Consider the following 16,594-nt stretch of genomic DNA (forward strand, 5'->3'; position numbering starts at 1 on the left):
TTATGAAAGTTCCAAAGGGGACTTTTTAACAGGAGTCTAAAGTAATTTTTGAATACAAGTATATTAAAAAAGAAGTTTTTCTTTAAAATGTAAGCTTTATTTTCAGTATCAACTCAAATCTCTCTTTCAGGCAAATAGAGAATTTATTAACATTTTGGTATTATTTCATCATCATCAATGCTATTATTAATCTTCTTATTACGTTCTTTCCTGTTTTAGCTTTTGCAGATTTTGCGCTGTATATTGGTATGAATATAGTATAATATATATATATATAGATTCGATATTCGTTTGTCTTTGCTACGATTTGAAGAAGGCCGCATAGAGCACACGAAGGCAACAGATTTACAACATCAAACACTTTACAAATACGTTTCGATTACTCATGACACACACACACACACACTGGACACGCACGCATATAAATAGCTAACTAGGAAGGATTTGATCGGTATTAGGAGCCTGGCTGGGATTTGGAATCATAAATTGCAGTTTGCTTTCATTTTTGTATAGTGTTTTGTGTATATAGGAATAGTAAAAGCGTTTAGAATCATGGATTTTCTCATGTAGGGCGACGGGGTCGCAAAAATAATCTCTGGAGAAGTGCTCAAACAATATCTCATTTAAAATTGTCTAAGTTATTTAAATTCTAATAAATAAATTTGCAAAAATATCTAGGGGAATACAAAATGCTAGAACATTAAACGTTAATTAAATATGAAGTCCTGTTTAGAGTTTAACTTGTTACAGGAATTTCTCAAGTACATTTCTTTTTACAAAATGAATTAAATTCAATTATTGCCCAAAAAGTAATTTGTTGCTATTGCATTTAAAGATTGCACAAAGTTAAATGTTAAATCCAAGGATTCTATACATCTCAGAGATTATCTTGCCACCCCTTACGAGGGCACCCCTTACAGTATATATATATGTATATGTGTGTGTTTTTTTGGCTAAAAATATGAATGCTTAGATTTACGTAGTGAGGCGCCAGCTTTGCTTTGTTCTCAGTTGAGAAGCAGGAGCACGAGCAGAAGAAAAAGGAAGGCTTCTCCATCATCATCTGCCATCTCGCTTCATTTCGTGCTGCTCACATTGCGAAGCTCAGCTGCAGGGCATTCCTTAGTTCGTTCAGCACCATGGAGCCAATGACCATCTTCTCACAGTTGACAAGCAGCGTGAGGGCCTCCTCAGTCTGCCAGTTGAGGGTGAGAAGGACCAGGCTCTTCGAACTGAGCGTCTGGCCGGCAAAGCAATGCAACTGGCCATTGGCAGAGCTGTGCGTATGCGCAACATTTATGCACTCGAAAACCTTTTGTCGCAGGGCAGACACATCGATTAGATCACGCCTCAGGCCACGCAGCTCACACTGATGCTCGTTCATGCCACGCAACTTGGCCCGCTCCTCGCGGTGACAGCTCTCTCCAATCTGGACGGACCGCACCAGCTCGCCCACCGGTGGTTTCAATTGCAGCCGCGAGCTACCCGCACTGGAGATGAGTTCCAAATCAACGGCATGCGTTGAATCGTTGAAGTCCACGCCCAGCACACCGCTGGCCGTTTGCTGTGCCTGCAAGGCTGTGACCGGAGCAAACTCATTCAGCTGCATGCCCGCCGGCAGTGTGGTCTGACCCAGGCGTATGGCCGTGATTTCCTTTTCGCCACGATTCTGGAATTGCAGCTCAATCGAGCACATGCTGGAGGAGTAGAGATGCGGGGCGCGGGTGAAGCGGTAGCCCAACTGCAGGCCATGGCCGCTCACCTTATTGAGCAGCTCCTTGTGCTTGAACTCGATGTGTGACGGCCCGACCAGTTCCACCCGGTTGCGAGCATGTTGCGGCTGGAGAGGCGTCGCCTGGCCAGCCACCATGGGAGTACCTGAGTGGGGGGAAGAACCAAATGAGCAGGAAGTCAAGCAGGAAAAATGTTGTAAATAATACTCACCAGGCGTTAGGAATCCTCCTAGCGAGGGCGTCATCACAGGACCAATGGGCGGAATGTCATCCAAATCGAGCAGTAGATCCAGATTGCTTTTGGAAGGCGCTGCCACCGGTTGTTTACCATCCTTCTCCAGCTTTTTGGGCTGAGCTTGCAAATGATTCTTCTGTTCCTTCGGCTGTGCTACGTTGTCCTCTTCAGCGGAGTCACTATCGCTGCTACTGCTGCCGCTATACGATGAGGAATCACCAGAGTCTGATGTGCCGGAATAACCAGGAGCTGGCTGGCTGTTACAATTATTGTTCGTGGTGGGTTTCTCCGGCAAGGAATCCACCTCCATTTTTGTCTCTGCCTCCGCTGACTCATTACCACCACCGGCATCAATGAGCTGAACTGTGGCGGACTCCTTGGAGGCAACCTTTGCAGGCGGCTTTAATTGCTTCTCCTGCTCCTCCTCCGCCTCGCTGCTGCCGCTGTCATCGCTATCCGATTCACTGTCGCTGGTGCCGCTTCCACTGCTGCTGCCAGATTCCGAGTATGCGGACGACTTGTCCTCCGACTCGGAAAGGAAGCCCTTTTCGCGGTTAGCATCCTTGACCTTGCCACCGCCACCGTTGCCCGAAGCGGCTTTAGAGTGGGATGACGAAGGAGAACCGTCGCCGGGCAGTTTTTCCTGCATAAATCCGGGAATGTTGCGTACGGATGAGTCTGGTGGAATGACCGGAAAGGGTGGCAGTTCCTTGTAGCCAGACGCTGGCATGTTCAGATAGTGAGAGAGCGATCCCAGCTGGAAGTTATTGCCATCACGGTACTTGCTCTCTGGCACTGGGGCCGGTTTACTAGCAAGAAACACCTGGCGGGCATGCTGACTGAGCACAGAGTTCGTCCCGCTGGCCGGGAAGATGATCTGGCGCAGGAAGCGGGCACGATCACGCACATCGTAGTTCGGATCGTAGCGGGCCAGCGTGAACACATACTGGCAAAGCAGCGATGTCTGCTGCGGATTAGTCAAGTACAGCTTGACTCCTAGATTCAAAACCTGCAGTTTCACAGCGTCCTGCTCGTCCACAAAGGATTTGGCCATCTTTCGGAGCACATCTGGGGCAATTAGAGGCACCTTTTCATTGTACTCACCGATAAGCCAGATGATTGCTGCCCGAGCCGCCGGAACATTGATGTAATCAATTAACTTGGCCATTTGGGTGATAATCTCAAAGTGTTCGGCAGCCTTGGTTTGCAGGAGACGTTTAATCACCACCACACTCTCGGCCACCACATGCTCTACAAGAAATGGGGGTTCAGAATGTCAGTTCAAGTACTTCTATTGAAATATTCAAGCTACTTACCATCATGATTGGAGAGCAGGTGAACGAGGCCGCTGAGACAGGTCTCCGTGACCTCCTTAATGCTCGATGCACAGCGTCCAATTGCCTGAATAGTGGCCGCCACAAAGGAACGATCGCTGCTGGAGATGTAGGTCTGGAACTCACGGAGTATAAGCGATATACTGGCCGCCGAGGCCAGATTGGTGAGAATGTCCAGCTTGAGGAGTTTCAGGTGCGTGGGATCGCTGGTACGCACAAAAAAGGACTTGAGGTGTGGCTCAAAGATTGCCTTTCGCTTGGTGGACATCGAGGCAATGCAGTTAAGCACCACACTCTGCACCTCCTTGTGCGAACGCAGCAGCCGAATGAGGGCCTTGGCTATCAGCTGCACCTCATTCTTGGGCGCGACATGATGATACAGCTGGGCCACGGCCATGACCACGGAGGCATTGCGTGACTGCAGCAGGGGTTTTGTTTGCCGCAACAGCAATCGGTGATCCACATCGATGTGGTAACTGCTAGCCGGTGAACTTGGAGTTCGACTGCCTCCGCCATTGTTGTTGTTACTGCCTGCTCCTGCTCCTCCCCCTCCACCGTTGTTTGCTCGCGACTTGTTCTTTGCCTCATCGTCGCTGGTGCCATCATCGCTGTTGGAGGTTGAAGAGTGCGAAGATTCATCGTAGAAGCGCTCATTGGGTGGACCATCGCTTAGGACGCCATCTGCCAGATCATCGTCGGCATTGGGATCCACAAACTGGGTGCGCGCATAGCGGGTGAGCATATTGATGATAATCACCTGCCCCCATTCGTCCACGTCCACCAGGAGATTGCATAGCTTGCGGTAGTTCTTGTGAATCAAATCCACACGCTCCGGACAGACCTCGTCGAAGGCCATCACCGCCGAGCCCACCACTAGAGTGGTGCGATCCGACAACAGCTTCTCAATCACCATTACTAGCTCGTCCTTTTGCTCCGCGTCCAGGGAATACAGTTTGGGGATGGCATGTGCCGCTGTTTTGCGCACATAGGGACTCAGGTCGGCGGCACTGTCCCTTATGGCCAGCATTACGATGGGCACAATCATGCTTACCCGGATCGAGGAGAGGACGCGCAGCGCAGAGGCCCGAATCAATTGATTGGGATCCTTGAGAGCCCGCTGGAACGTGGAGATGGAGAGCAGGGCCAGATCTTGCTGCTCCTCGGCATAGCGCACTAGGTACACGTACACCAGCTTCTTCACCTCGATATTTTTGGATACCACATTCTTGACCACGGCGGGAAACAGATCGCTGGCATCGCGTCCGCGGGCTATCATGCCAATAATGCGCTTCATTGCCTCCAGCTTCAGGCCATCCTTGTTGCTGTCCAGCATCTGCTTCAGGTCATCGTGCTTGCGCCCGTCGCTCTGGAAGAAGGCTGCACCGCTGGCGGGATCCGCGCCAAACTCCACATCCAGGCCCATCTGCGCCCGTTCCACGTACGAGGACATGGCAAACGGATTGCTGGCTGCGTTCTGCTGCATCCTGGATGGTGATGGCACCTACTGTTTCTCGCTTTCCAACTTTTCCACTTTCCTTACTTTCCCCACTTGACCTGCTGCTCCGCTTCTTCTCCTGCTGCTGCTGTTGTGTCTTCCTCTTCTTTCGCCTGCGTGGGCGTGCGAGAAGCGAACTGAGCTGGCACAGTCCTTGGCGGTGGCGTCCCCGGTGAAACCTGCAATCCGCTGAGGGCTACCTGCTGCCTGGAGTCCGTAATTTCTGCGTGGCACTGCCGGGACACTCAGCTTGCCACGAATTTCTTCTGGGGGAAAAGAAACAAAGTTTTTTTTTGCAAAAAAATTTACGGAGTGTGACCGCTTGTTCGTTACAACAAAATCACTTGTACGTGGCCACACTAGGCTTTCTAAACTGTTATACGGCGAGTTTGGTACAGTGGGGGGAAAACTTGAACCTATATTGGTACAAAAACAAGTTTTCTTAAAGTTAAAATATTGCTTAATTAATTTTAATACATCTTAAAGATTATCTTTAAAAAACAATAATTGTCTGCGTTTAACAATAAGCTTACTTATTTTAAATTTATTATTTTCATAGCTACAACATAGCTTATTGTCGTATGACGGTTTAATAAATTAGTAAAACCAACTGACAGTTGGCTAAAAATCCCAGCGCTATTGTCGGACCCGGACGCTATTGTGCCAACACAACACTACGGCCACACCATTTCACGAAACAACTCGACAACTACGTGGCTGCGCTCGTTCACAAAATAATCAAATTTTAGGTCAGAAAAACCGACAAACACAATGGAAGGAATGCTCACCAAGCTGCTGCTATTCCTGGGCAGCTTCCTGCTGCTGTGCCGCATCGGCGAGGGCTTTATCGTTAGCGTGGATGCCCACAACGAGGAGTGCTTCTTTGAGAATGTCGAAGGCGGCACCAAGTTCGGTAAGCGAATGGTGGGGATTACCAAGAGTTTCCACTGACGTAGCCCGGTTTTATTGACAGGCGTCACCTTTGAGGTGATTGACGGCGGTTTCCTGGACGTGGACATCAAAATCACCGGTCCCGACAACCATGTGATGCACGAGAGCGAAAAGGAGTCCTCCGGCAAGTACACGTTTGTGGCCCCGGCCAAGGGTACCTACACTGTTTGCTTCAACAACGAGCGCAGCAGCATGACACCCAAGCTGGTCATGTTCTCGATCGATGTTGGCGAGGCACCTCAGCGCGCTCCAGGTGCACCTGGCGAGGAGGAGGTGGGCCACACCAAGCTGGAGGACATGATCCGTGAGCTCTCAGGCACGCTGACCAGCGTTAAGCACGAGCAGGAGTACATGCATGTGAGTGCACAGAGCCCAGCCTTTGCCAAATGCCACATGGCTAAGATCGGTTCTCTAATCCCTCGCTCGGTACTCTCAATTTTCCAGGTCCGCGACAAGATCCATCGCTCGGTGAACGAAAGCACCAACTCCCGCGTCGTTCTGTGGTCCACGTTTGAGGCCCTGGTGCTGGTCCTCATGACAGTTGGCCAGGTGTACTACCTGAAGCGCTTCTTCGAGGTTAAGCGAGTCGTTTAAGGCCAGAGAGCTCGAAGGTTTAGAAAAAAGGAGCAATGAATGGAGAATGGAGGAGAGACACACCACACTCACAGGGGTAAGGTGTGTGTGTGTGTGTGTATGTGCGTACGTGTGAGGTGTTGAAGTCTCAGATTAATTTAAACGAAGAAAATCCTTTTGTAATTAAAATAAAATACCTTGTAAAAAGTAACTATTGGTTTGTTGAGTGCTGTTTGTATTTGTTTACCATCTAAATATGGAACAAGATGTAACTTATCTTATCAAACTTTAAGTAAGGAACGGAATATTAATGGTTGGCGTAGCATTTCCATATAATATATGGTATTTACAACAATAAATACATCTAAATAAGATGTATATGTAGCAAATTAAAGTTCTTTTCTGTCTATAAAACAAATATTCGAATAAAGCTGATCAAATATTGCTACTAGGCAAAGTAAAATCTAATTAAACAAAAACCCTTTAATAAAACAAGTTAAACAGTATAGTTGACCGTTTTCTGTCAACTGTTATATACTGAATAGGACAAGGCTTTTTAGTAAACTTCCAGTAGAAACCTAGTATTTTACTTATTGCAATCGTTTCGCAACACTGCTCCCATTTATTCCCACCGGCGCACGTCAATATATTTTATTTTTTGTATGCTGATTACGGGAGTTCAAAGAAATCTGCTGAGATCATTTCTTCAGTTCCTGACGTTAAGCCGGAGCATCATCATGGGTGATAGTAGCTTTAAGCCATCTTCTTGGCCCGTGGCTAGTCCTGCTTTTACGGCCACTGATTTTACTCAGCGAATGTTGGAGCAATGCCGCCAATTGGAGAAACCGAAATTTACACTGGATTTAAGCGAATTCGAAGCTATCTCGGATTGTTTTTCTCCCAAGGTAAGCCTGTCTTTCCCAGTTCACCTGGTCTTATCGTCTTTACTGTGCTCCATAGTTCGGTACGGATACATGCCGGGTGAAGACGCAGCCAGCGGATCGCAGAAAGATCATCCGGGATCAGATAGCTTCTGCCTATCCGGTGATTCATGAGAGGACCCTCATTCTGTACATTAATTTTCTTCAGCACAAGCTAAAATATGGTAAGTCATTAAGCTTTCCAAGAATTATATATATATTTCTATATTTTGGAAAGTCCTTTCAACCAAAAGAATCTTTACAGACTTGCCACGAACCCCTCCCCATTCTCTTGTGCATATTAAACCATTCAAATTTGTTTAAATATAAAATAAATTTAACATTATTATCAAATTGCCACAGGTAGCGAGCAGGAGAAGAGTATCTACAAGGACATGTCGCTGGTGGACTTCGTGCAGCGTCTGCTCACCAAGCGATGCGTTTGGTTCTTTGGAGACAGCGACTTTTATTGCACAATGGATGGTCAAACCGGTCACGAGGGTTTCGAAACGGTGGGCACTCCCGCCGAGCAGTATCCCCTGCAGCTAGCCTCTGTCCTCAGCTATGATGAGATCAAACTGGCTGCCCTGCTTTACGTTTCTAGCCACTCGGAGTTCATCAACAATGGACATCGGGCCAATGCCGGTGAGGTGACCCAGGACAAGAGCTTAATCGAGCGCGAAGGTGTGATTATAGGACTCATCGGAGCCCGTTTCGAGCGTCCCGGAGTTATGGAGTACCAGGACATTATGATAACACAGACACAGAACACGCTAGCAAAGGGATATGGAGGCGGCACTAACTCCTCCGGTGACCCGGCGGCTGATCTACGTCGAGTTTGGCGTGAGTTCTACGAGGAACCAACAGACTTCCTTTACCAAAAGTTTCCCTCGAACGATGGTCGTTTCGAGATGGTATCTGGAGGCTACTTCGATCATCAGGTGATGCGCAAACGGTTTGCCATCACCTTCGATACTCTGCTGCTGGAGGCACAGGCCCGAGCGGCCGCTGTGGGCAAACCCGCCTACATCCATGTGGTGGGCATTGGTCTGGGTGTGTGGAAGGTGTCCGGCCAGCAGGAGCGCACCTTTTTCGAGGCCTTTGAGGATCGTCTGTTGGCGCTTGGCGAGCAACTCAACCACATCGGTGTGGTGCACTTCTCCTGGTTCCATCTACCGCGAGTGGGAGGTCTTTACGATGGCGCCCTGCTGCCCCTGAAGAATCATCCCCAGGGTGGCATTCAAATACGCAATTCGGCTCGGAATCCTGCCGAAAAACTTGAGGAGGACATGCTGCCAGTGGTTACCTATGCCTGGGATGGCAATGCTCTGCCTGGCAATGAGTTCTGGGCGGTAAGAGTCTTGAGAACTAGCTTCTTAGCTGTTGTTCTTTAATATAAAATTGGTTTCATTGCAGAAAATGCTGGTAAGCACTGGAGATCCGGCGGCCGCTTGCTCCACTCTCATCTCGGAGCTGCAGAATGCCCACATCAATGTGTATTATATGACTGGTGCGAATCTGCACATAACATCCTTGGCGCATGGCTTGCTGCATCTTGGCGACTATGCCCGAAAGCTAAAGCCCTAAGGGATTTGTCTTACAAACTTTAAATATTTACACATATCTTATTTTTGGATAGATGCCATCAACTATTGATGGTTTCCTTTACAAAATCGTTTGTCCATGTATAATTGCTAATAAAGGGAGGGTTGATATTTTGGAAGTGAAATGTAAATGCTAAAATTCTTAAATGTAGCAGGGGAAGATTAGTTTTAAATGTAAATAAATATTTTTTAAAATGATAATACGAAATATGAAATAAACACAAACCCTAGAAAAGCAATGATTGTAATGTTTAATAAGTATAAATGGTATTATTACCCAAGAGCTCCAAGCCCAACTTGATAAGGAAATTATTATCAACATATATGTACAATATGTATTTGCTTTGGCAAGCTGAAAAATGTGTTCGAGCTCATGGCACTCCTCCAGTTGCAGCTGAGAAAATAAACCATCATCACCATTAAGATGTGGAACCCGCATTCCACATTCCAGATTAAATGGAAAGCCAATTGAGTGCGTTCCGTGTTAACCATTATTGAGTTCGTTTATTGAAATTGAATAGAATTAGCTGTCAAATGACAGAAATGTGATATTATTTTGTATGTACTGTATATAGATAGCAACAAGTAACACAAATACCCATTATTATCGGTGCGATATATGGGTCAAACAATGCAATTCCTCTCGTACCCTCACAAAATCTTTCAACGGATTCTCTCCGATCGATTCATATTTGTTACTCTTTGTGTGTGTTTTTTTTGGCATTCTCATTTTTAGTTATTACAAATTTATATATATATATATATATGTATATATATATATATATATGTATATATATATATATATCGTACTTATGTATGGTTTATCTTTGTGTTTTTGTTTTGCTATTTAACTTATGTATTTATATAAAACGTTTTTACTGTATACTTCTGAAACAGCGTGTATATCGAAAACAGTGATATAACATTCACAACAATTTATGCTCAAATATAATAATATATTCTTATATTTTTTCCCCCTTTTCTCCCCACCTCAACATATTTCGTCAACATCTCGTCATCATCATTGCGGTCAAGGTCACGGTCGAACGTCGCCTTTGGGGGGAGCTCGGTTGCTCTACTTATGTACACATGTCCATATATATATATAATATATATAAGATATATATAACTAGGTATATCATATAATTTCGTTACATTATCCTGTAGGTAATTAGTGCGAGAAACAGTACAATAAAATCGAAAAAACAAGCATAAATATATGCTCCCAAATATGAATTAGTTCAAGGTATTTATGCAATTAGGTAGGTATCGTTATCGTTAACGCTTCTTTTAACGCTTTAGTTAAGCTATATACGTCTAGGTAATATGTAGTTAAATATATATATATATAAAGATGGCAAACTGCATGAGGATCTCTCAGAGATACAAAAAAAAAAAACAAAAAATAAAGAATCAACATCTATTTCATAAATTCGCAGTCGAACTTTCGTCACTCAAAACTCCTTAAACTAAATATAAGTTTGCTATTATTTATAATAATAAAAAAAGAAATGGTATTTTGGCTACGGTTTGTGAGTTAATGTTCAACATATAAAAATATATAATAATAATAAAAAATTAGTTCGCTTTGCAATCTTAAAACCAGTTTATATCTTAACAAAAGGTATAAAAAATAACTCAAAAATGCTTTCTAAAGCTTCTTCATATTAGCAACTATTCTTTCTTTGTGATCTTAAACCGAACCCCTGGATCGCATTTAATAGGAAGCAATGGACACATACCATACCAGGCACAGCACCTTGCCATTGATCGTACATTTTTTTGATCGCTATTTTCATTGATTCGGTTTTGGAATACCAATAATGCCAATACCAATATCAAATAGCAGGCAAAAGCAGCTGGTGGCATGTTAATTGAACTCAATTGAGAGAGAACCAGCTTTCAACAGAAACATGGCTTTTGAGTCACCCAAGATCGACTGCATATTCTCAAACATACTCACATATGTGTAGGCATGTATATATATATATAACATGTATATAACAGCGGCGGCGATAACAAGAAATCTCCCTCTCGTCATATCCGTTTATTGTACTGCGTGTGTTGCGTTGCGTGTACGTTGCACGTCATTCTTTGGTGGATGGGCGTTTTTTTGTTTGTTTATCGAGGCGCCAGCGCTCCACCATCCGCCCTTCGCCTACGCCTCCTTTCCTTGGCCTCCTCCTATCATCCATCCATCCATCCATCCTTACTCATCATAATCACTTATGAGCAGTCCACGCTTGCCAAATCCCAGCGACGAGACAGCGGCCAGATTGGGCGTCGTATCAATGCCCTCGAACAGATCACTGGTTGCCGAGCTATTCAGCGAGTTGAGCGTAACATTAAAGGTGCTCCGAGTGCTGGCAGCTGTGTGGAAACGTTCCTGCATTTGCTGCTGCCGCTTCAGACGATCCAGTTCCTCGCGCAGCGCCTGGTTGCTGGCCCTCAGGCCATCCGCCTCCCGCAAGCAGTCGCGAAGCCTATGGTAAGGGGAGAGATTTGTTGTTTTTAATAAGAAAACAATCTGAGCTTGGCTTAAAAATGTGGGGGAAAATGGGAACCCGAGGGTATTTTATGCATGAATCATTTCCACAACTATCGGATTATTTCTTGTTTTATTTACATTAGCTTACCAAGCCTCGCATTTTTTTGTGCTGAGACAGTGAAAAGGCCTGGCAAAGGAAACTATAGATAAATAACTAAATGCTTATCAGCTTTAAATTGTAAATTGTATAAGAAATTTGAGCCCTACAGTCCCAATAAGCCAGACGGAATACAGAAACCAGGCGGAGGGAAACTGAGTCGTGGATACTGCTTTGCAAGCTTAAAGAATGCCATACCAGGCTCTACATATAACTGAAATGCTAAGAAGATACATCTCTCTTTGGTACTTGGAACCTGAAATCCGTTGTGGAGACTCAAAATGCAATCTGGTTAACCATTTTCCCTTTTAATAAAGACATCTACTTACGTGTCAATCTCGCCCTGCATGCTCTTAATGTACTCGCACGCCTTGATTAGGATCTGCGACTTGGAGTCGTTGGGCGGCGTCCGTCCGCTGGGGCTCGGATTTGGATTCGGATTTAGATTGCTTTTGGCGCTGCAGCTTGTGCTGGTACTGGTGCTGGTGCTGGGACTCGGACTGATCTCACCGGTGCTCAAGCCGTTGGAGCTCAGGCTAGGCAGCATCTCCTTTAGCTTAAAGATCCAGCTGTTTATCTTGTCGCGACGTCGACGCTCCACTTCGTTGTGTGTAGCACGGCGCTTGTCGTCGCGCTTCTTGTACGCATCCAGCTTACTGGCAGGTGTTGTAGGGACGATGGAGGCGTTGACAGATGTGGCGGCATTCAAAACTTCTGGCACGGATCGCTGTGTCTGGCCATATAGCACGCTGGTGGCGGAGGAAGCTGGTGCTGTAGCTGCTACAGGTGCTGGTGTTGCTGCCACCGACAACGTCACTGGTCTAGAGGCTACCATCTTTTCACTAAGCAGCTCTGGCTCTAACTTAATGGAGGTCTTCGGCTGGCTGGCCAGGCTGGTATCCTTCACCAGGTAGATTTCACAGCCCGTGGGCAGCTGCAGGTTGGTGGGCAGCAGCGTATGTACATCCAGATCGGAGCCGGGCTCCTGCTTAATGGCATAATATTCCTGCGACTCGTCGCCATCCTCTGAGTTCTCATCGCCGCAGATGGTGAGGAATATCTGCGCTCCACTGCTGCTATTAAGCAGGGCATTGCCAGCGCTGGTGAGGATCAGGCTCTGGCCGCCGCTGCCACTGCCGAACGTGCTGCTGCTGAGCAAGGCCTCGGACAGGTCCGCTGTGTGAGCGGTCGTTGTGAGCAGGGCAGGTGGAGCAGCGGATGCAGAAGCAGAGTTCAGCTCCAGCTCCAGACGTGGCCGCTTTCGGACGTTCATTGTTGCATTGCCTGCCAACCGCAAATCCGCGAATCCGAGCCCGAAATCCGATGACGTTCACGTAACTCTGCTGGCCAAAATAGATCGCGCTCGCGTCCCCGGGATTTGCTCCGATCGACTGTGTGCAAGGGACGGCGCTGGCAGCTCCGCGGTATTAACTGCCGCTGTGGCTGCTGGCTGTCAGGTGGATTGGAACGAAGCGCGGAGCGTCTGCTGTTGGCTCTTCCATTTAACAACAAAAATTTGTTGTTGGCAATAACAAAATTATTTTCGTTCAGTGTGACTGCTGGCAGGGCAGCCCGCAAATCCCAACAAATACACACAGTGTGTGGAAGGAATAAGTTTGGTATTTTTACGAAAGAGCTTTCAGCGTTGAAAATACTCACAGATATCAAGAAAATACATTCGCTACGACTGGTCACACTGGCGGCAAAAATGTCGTTGACTTCGCAATTTGTGCAAAATTTAAAACGCTTTCGCCTGGTGACATTCGACGTAACGGACACCCTGCTCCGGCTGGAGGAGCCGATGCGACACTACCAGCAAAAGGCGGCGGACTGCGGTGTCACTGGCGTGGACCGTGGCCAGTTGGAGCGCTGTTTCCGCCAGCAGTTCTCCGCGTTGAGTCGCGAGCATCCGAACTTTGGGAGCCAGTCGCCGGATTTGGACTGGCAGCAGTGGTGGATGCAGTTGGTGTCGCGCACTTTTACCTGCGTAGATGATCGACTGACGCCGGAGCAGCTGGCAAAGATTGGCCACCGCCTGATTTCCCATTTTCGAACAAACGCCTGTTGGACCCATATCGAGGGAGCCCGGGAGCTTGTCCAGCACGTTCGTGCGGCCGGCAAGTGTGTGGGCGTCATCTCAAACTTTGATCCATCGCTGTCGCAGGTCCTGGCCGCCATGGGTTATGCCGGCAAGTTCGATTTCGTGCTGACCTCCTACGAGGCGGGCGTTATGAAGCCGGATAGTCGCATCTTCAACAAAGCCCTGCAGCGGATGAGTATCCCGGCCGAGCAAGCCCTGCACATAGGCAACAAACTTGACATGGACTATGTAGGCGCACGCAACAGTGGCTGGAGTGGATTATTGGTGGACGATGAAGAAAGGACAGACAGCGACAGCAGGCACACCTTTGCCAGTGTATCCTTGCTGCTGCAAGCCCTGGACACCCAGGAGATCCAGTGGTGACCACTCGTTTTCCTCGTTGACTCAACGCATGGCTGTTTGTTGTTCTTCAACTAGAGCTCTTGGCTGTTCTTATTATTTATTAATTGTAGATTTGTTAACAAATAAGAAACAGAACAGATGTGTATCGTTAATTGTTAAAAACTAAAGTTATTTTGTATATATCTGTAATACGACTCTACGGATTTGGGATTGGGAAGAAGCGAAACACAGTGCCATTTTACTGGAAAACACACAACTAATTTAGTTGCGTTTCCAGATTAGTTTACAGATTAAAACAAGTATTTTGACTATTTTAGACCGATTGCTGTTTTGATTAAAGTTTAAAGTTGAATTTAATTCAAGAATAAATATCTGATCTTAGCAATTGTAATTTTTTCAGACATAACTAAAGTCTCTGTTGTTAAATAAAAAGATTTGTAAATAGGAAATCGAAACATAAACATTAAATTAGTTAATGGAACTTGGGAAATCAGTATCTTCAACTAGCAACCGGCCTAACATCCCTTACTTTTTCACAGCTTAGCCTAAAACTAGGTCCGATTAAGCTATTCCTGAAGACTTATATGGTAACTCGGTTAATATATATACACACATACTTGCACGCACACATCGCTCGCTGACAGACCTTAAGAACTATAAACAGATTAAAAATAAAAGCTAATTTGTGACCCGAAGTGTTCATCTTAAGTTTTTGGGGAATGTGCCAGTTCACCTAGGTTACATGAGCTTACGTTGCCTTGACAGCCTTGGCTGGCATCTGGGCCTTGGCGGCCTTTAGCTGCTCCAGGTTGAACTGTTTGCGTATCTCGCTGGACACCTGCCGGATGACCGCATCCGTATTGGCCTTGAGGTCCCGCTCCAGCACATCAATGTCCACATCCTTGCTCTCCAGCCGCATCTGCATGTCCGAGTAAAAGTCGCAGAAGAGCACCGGCTCATCGGATCCGCTGGGCGTCCTGGTGCTGCAGTACTGGCCACGCCGATGGAGGTCATCGTTGCCGTTCTGCGGATCGAGCCCAAGCAGGCGGCGTGCTCCCAGCGGCAACTGCTGCTGGATCAGGCGCTCGTGGCTCTGTGAGATGTGATGCTTCAACTTCTTGAACTCCTTCACCTCGTTCTTCATGTACTTCACGTAGCTGTACATCTTGGAGGTCTTCTTGGTGAGATTCTCCAAACAGCTGATGAAGTTTCGCACCTGCTGCGTGCGTGGCAGCGTGCTGGGATCAAGTCGTTCCGCCTCGTCGAAGTGTTGCAACGAGCGGTTAAAGTCATGCTTCATGGCCAGCGCAGAGGCGAGCACCACGTGGTTCTCGGCCACCATCGGAGCATGCTCAACGGCTGCGGTCAGTATGAGGTCCGCATCGGCCAGTCGCCCCATCCGGAAGAGTATGGTTCCCAAGCTTAGCAGCGGTATGTCCTTGAAGATAGGCGGAGCCAGCAGGGCGGCCAAACGAGCGCAGAGTAGGGCCTCTCTTGCATTGCCCCGCATCCGCCAGTAGTAGGAGCTCAGAGTGTGAAACTTCCACGACGACGGATGATGCTTCAGCCCGTCCACCGCAAAGCGGCGGGTCAGCTCAACGGTGGCCGTGCCCACATTGGTGTCATGTTCTCGATCCACATAAGCGGCGGCCAATACCTCCGGCCGGAAGCTCTCCAGGTGATCGTACATGGCCGGACCGACGGTCATGCGGTGATAATCACTGCACACCGGCTCCTTGCCTACCGTCGTCGAGGTGCTCTGCTGGATGTGCAGCTCCCGCTGGTCTGGTAGATTGATACGCTTCAGCTGCTCGGGGGTGATCTTCAGATAGGACATACGCTTCTCCAGCATGTAGTAGTCCATGGCGCACTTAGCCTGCTCGGCCAGGTCCTCACCAAAACGCATGGAGAATCGCAGATGCTCCACAATCTGCTCCCGCTTCCGCAACAGGTCGAGATACGAACGCTCCACGTACTCACTGTACCGGATCTGCTCCAGAAAGGCCGCCAAATTGTGCGGCTCGCGCATGTGGAAGGGCGAGTCCAGTTTCGGCATGATCTGCTCCTCGCGCAGCACCCAGTGGTTGCAGGCCAGCAGGGCGTGCAGGCAGCCGAGCAGGAGTATGGCCAGCGGGCACAGTCGCATCTTCACGGACTCGGATTCGGATCAGGCCGGACCGGGGAATCGGAAATCCAATCCAAAGCGAGGAGTTCAAAACCAGATCAAAAAACAAACAAACTCGTTGTGTGGCCGTTGCACGGTATCATAAAAATGGCAAATCCTGCGTTTTTGTACGGTCATATTGCCGCTAATATTCAAATTTTCAAATTAATTATAATAATTAATTAATTATTAATTTTGAATAATAAAATTTGGTCAAAAATCGACATTCCTAAGCTTAAAATATTCATTCCTTGAATGATTTTTTATGACAATTTTGTCGAGAAAACAAATTTTAAAAGAAACATAACTAAGCCAAAATAGCATTGATTGGAAAGTTTTCCTTTGTTAGTTTTTATTTGGCTTATAAATCTGCATACTCAGTTTAAAAATTAAAATTTTGTTGCCAATTTTTGAAATATTTAACGATGTAACCCCTTATAAAAATTAAAAAAAAAAATTCCTTAAAATTTTGTTGTGCCTGATATGGCTAAATCGAT

The 16,594-nt window shown here is 46.8% G+C and overlaps 6 protein-coding genes across 7 annotated transcripts; 3 read left to right on the plus strand and 3 right to left on the minus strand.

Annotated features, from left to right (window-relative positions):
- Positions 1-75: 75 nt before the first annotated feature.
- rb (adaptor related protein complex 3 subunit ruby) lies at positions 76-5,167 on the minus strand. 2 transcript variants are annotated; one of them, XM_020949758.2, is made up of 3 exons: positions 3,285-5,167; positions 1,945-3,219; positions 76-1,878 (listed from the first exon to the last, which is right to left on the minus strand). In XM_020949758.2, exons 1-3 carry the CDS (start codon positions 4,783-4,785, stop codon positions 1,091-1,093), a joined length of 3,564 nt encoding a protein of 1,187 aa, XP_020805417.2. In that variant the 5' UTR covers positions 4,786-5,167; the 3' UTR covers positions 76-1,090. The 2 variants fall into 2 exon arrangements, with proteins under 2 accessions (XP_020805417.2, XP_020805416.2); XM_020949757.2 differs by having other exon boundaries at positions 76-3,219; positions 3,285-5,160.
- Positions 5,168-5,483: 316 nt separating this feature from the next.
- Positions 5,484-6,532, plus strand: CHOp24 (transmembrane p24 trafficking protein CHOp24). The gene is made up of 3 exons (XM_020949619.2): positions 5,484-5,710; positions 5,771-6,105; positions 6,193-6,532. The coding sequence occupies exons 1-3, from the start codon at positions 5,569-5,571 to the stop codon at positions 6,340-6,342; spliced, it is 627 nt and encodes a 208-aa protein (XP_020805278.1). The 5' UTR covers positions 5,484-5,568; the 3' UTR covers positions 6,343-6,532.
- Positions 6,533-6,836: 304 nt separating this feature from the next.
- LOC110181754 (ADP-ribosylarginine hydrolase CG3568) lies at positions 6,837-9,084 on the plus strand. The gene is made up of 4 exons (XM_020949617.2): positions 6,837-7,226; positions 7,282-7,426; positions 7,605-8,593; positions 8,658-9,084. The coding sequence occupies exons 1-4, from the start codon at positions 6,984-6,986 to the stop codon at positions 8,826-8,828; spliced, it is 1,548 nt and encodes a 515-aa protein (XP_020805276.2). The 5' UTR covers positions 6,837-6,983; the 3' UTR covers positions 8,829-9,084.
- A 234-nt stretch (positions 9,085-9,318) lies between these two features.
- Positions 9,319-13,087, minus strand: Usf (upstream transcription factor usf). Its single transcript, XM_020949618.2, has 2 exons — positions 11,820-13,087; positions 9,319-11,328 (listed from the first exon to the last, which is right to left on the minus strand). Exons 1-2 carry the CDS (start codon positions 12,761-12,763, stop codon positions 11,055-11,057), a joined length of 1,218 nt encoding a protein of 405 aa, XP_020805277.1. The 5' UTR covers positions 12,764-13,087; the 3' UTR covers positions 9,319-11,054.
- LOC110181711 (rhythmically expressed gene 2 protein) lies at positions 12,822-14,388 on the plus strand. The gene has a single exon (XM_020949560.2). It carries the CDS (start codon positions 13,199-13,201, stop codon positions 13,952-13,954), a length of 756 nt encoding a protein of 251 aa, XP_020805219.2. The 5' UTR covers positions 12,822-13,198; the 3' UTR covers positions 13,955-14,388.
- LOC110181710 (tetratricopeptide repeat protein 17) lies at positions 13,990-16,206 on the minus strand. Its single transcript, XM_020949559.2, has one exon. It carries the CDS (start codon positions 16,077-16,079, stop codon positions 14,682-14,684), a length of 1,398 nt encoding a protein of 465 aa, XP_020805218.1. The 5' UTR covers positions 16,080-16,206; the 3' UTR covers positions 13,990-14,681.
- Positions 16,207-16,594: the final 388 nt, after the last annotated feature.

Source organism: Drosophila serrata, unplaced genomic scaffold (assembly GCF_035046125.1).
Source record: "Drosophila serrata isolate PLE 108 unplaced genomic scaffold, ASM3504612v1 contig_276, whole genome shotgun sequence".
Lineage (NCBI taxonomy): Eukaryota > Metazoa > Arthropoda > Insecta > Diptera > Drosophilidae > Drosophila > Drosophila serrata.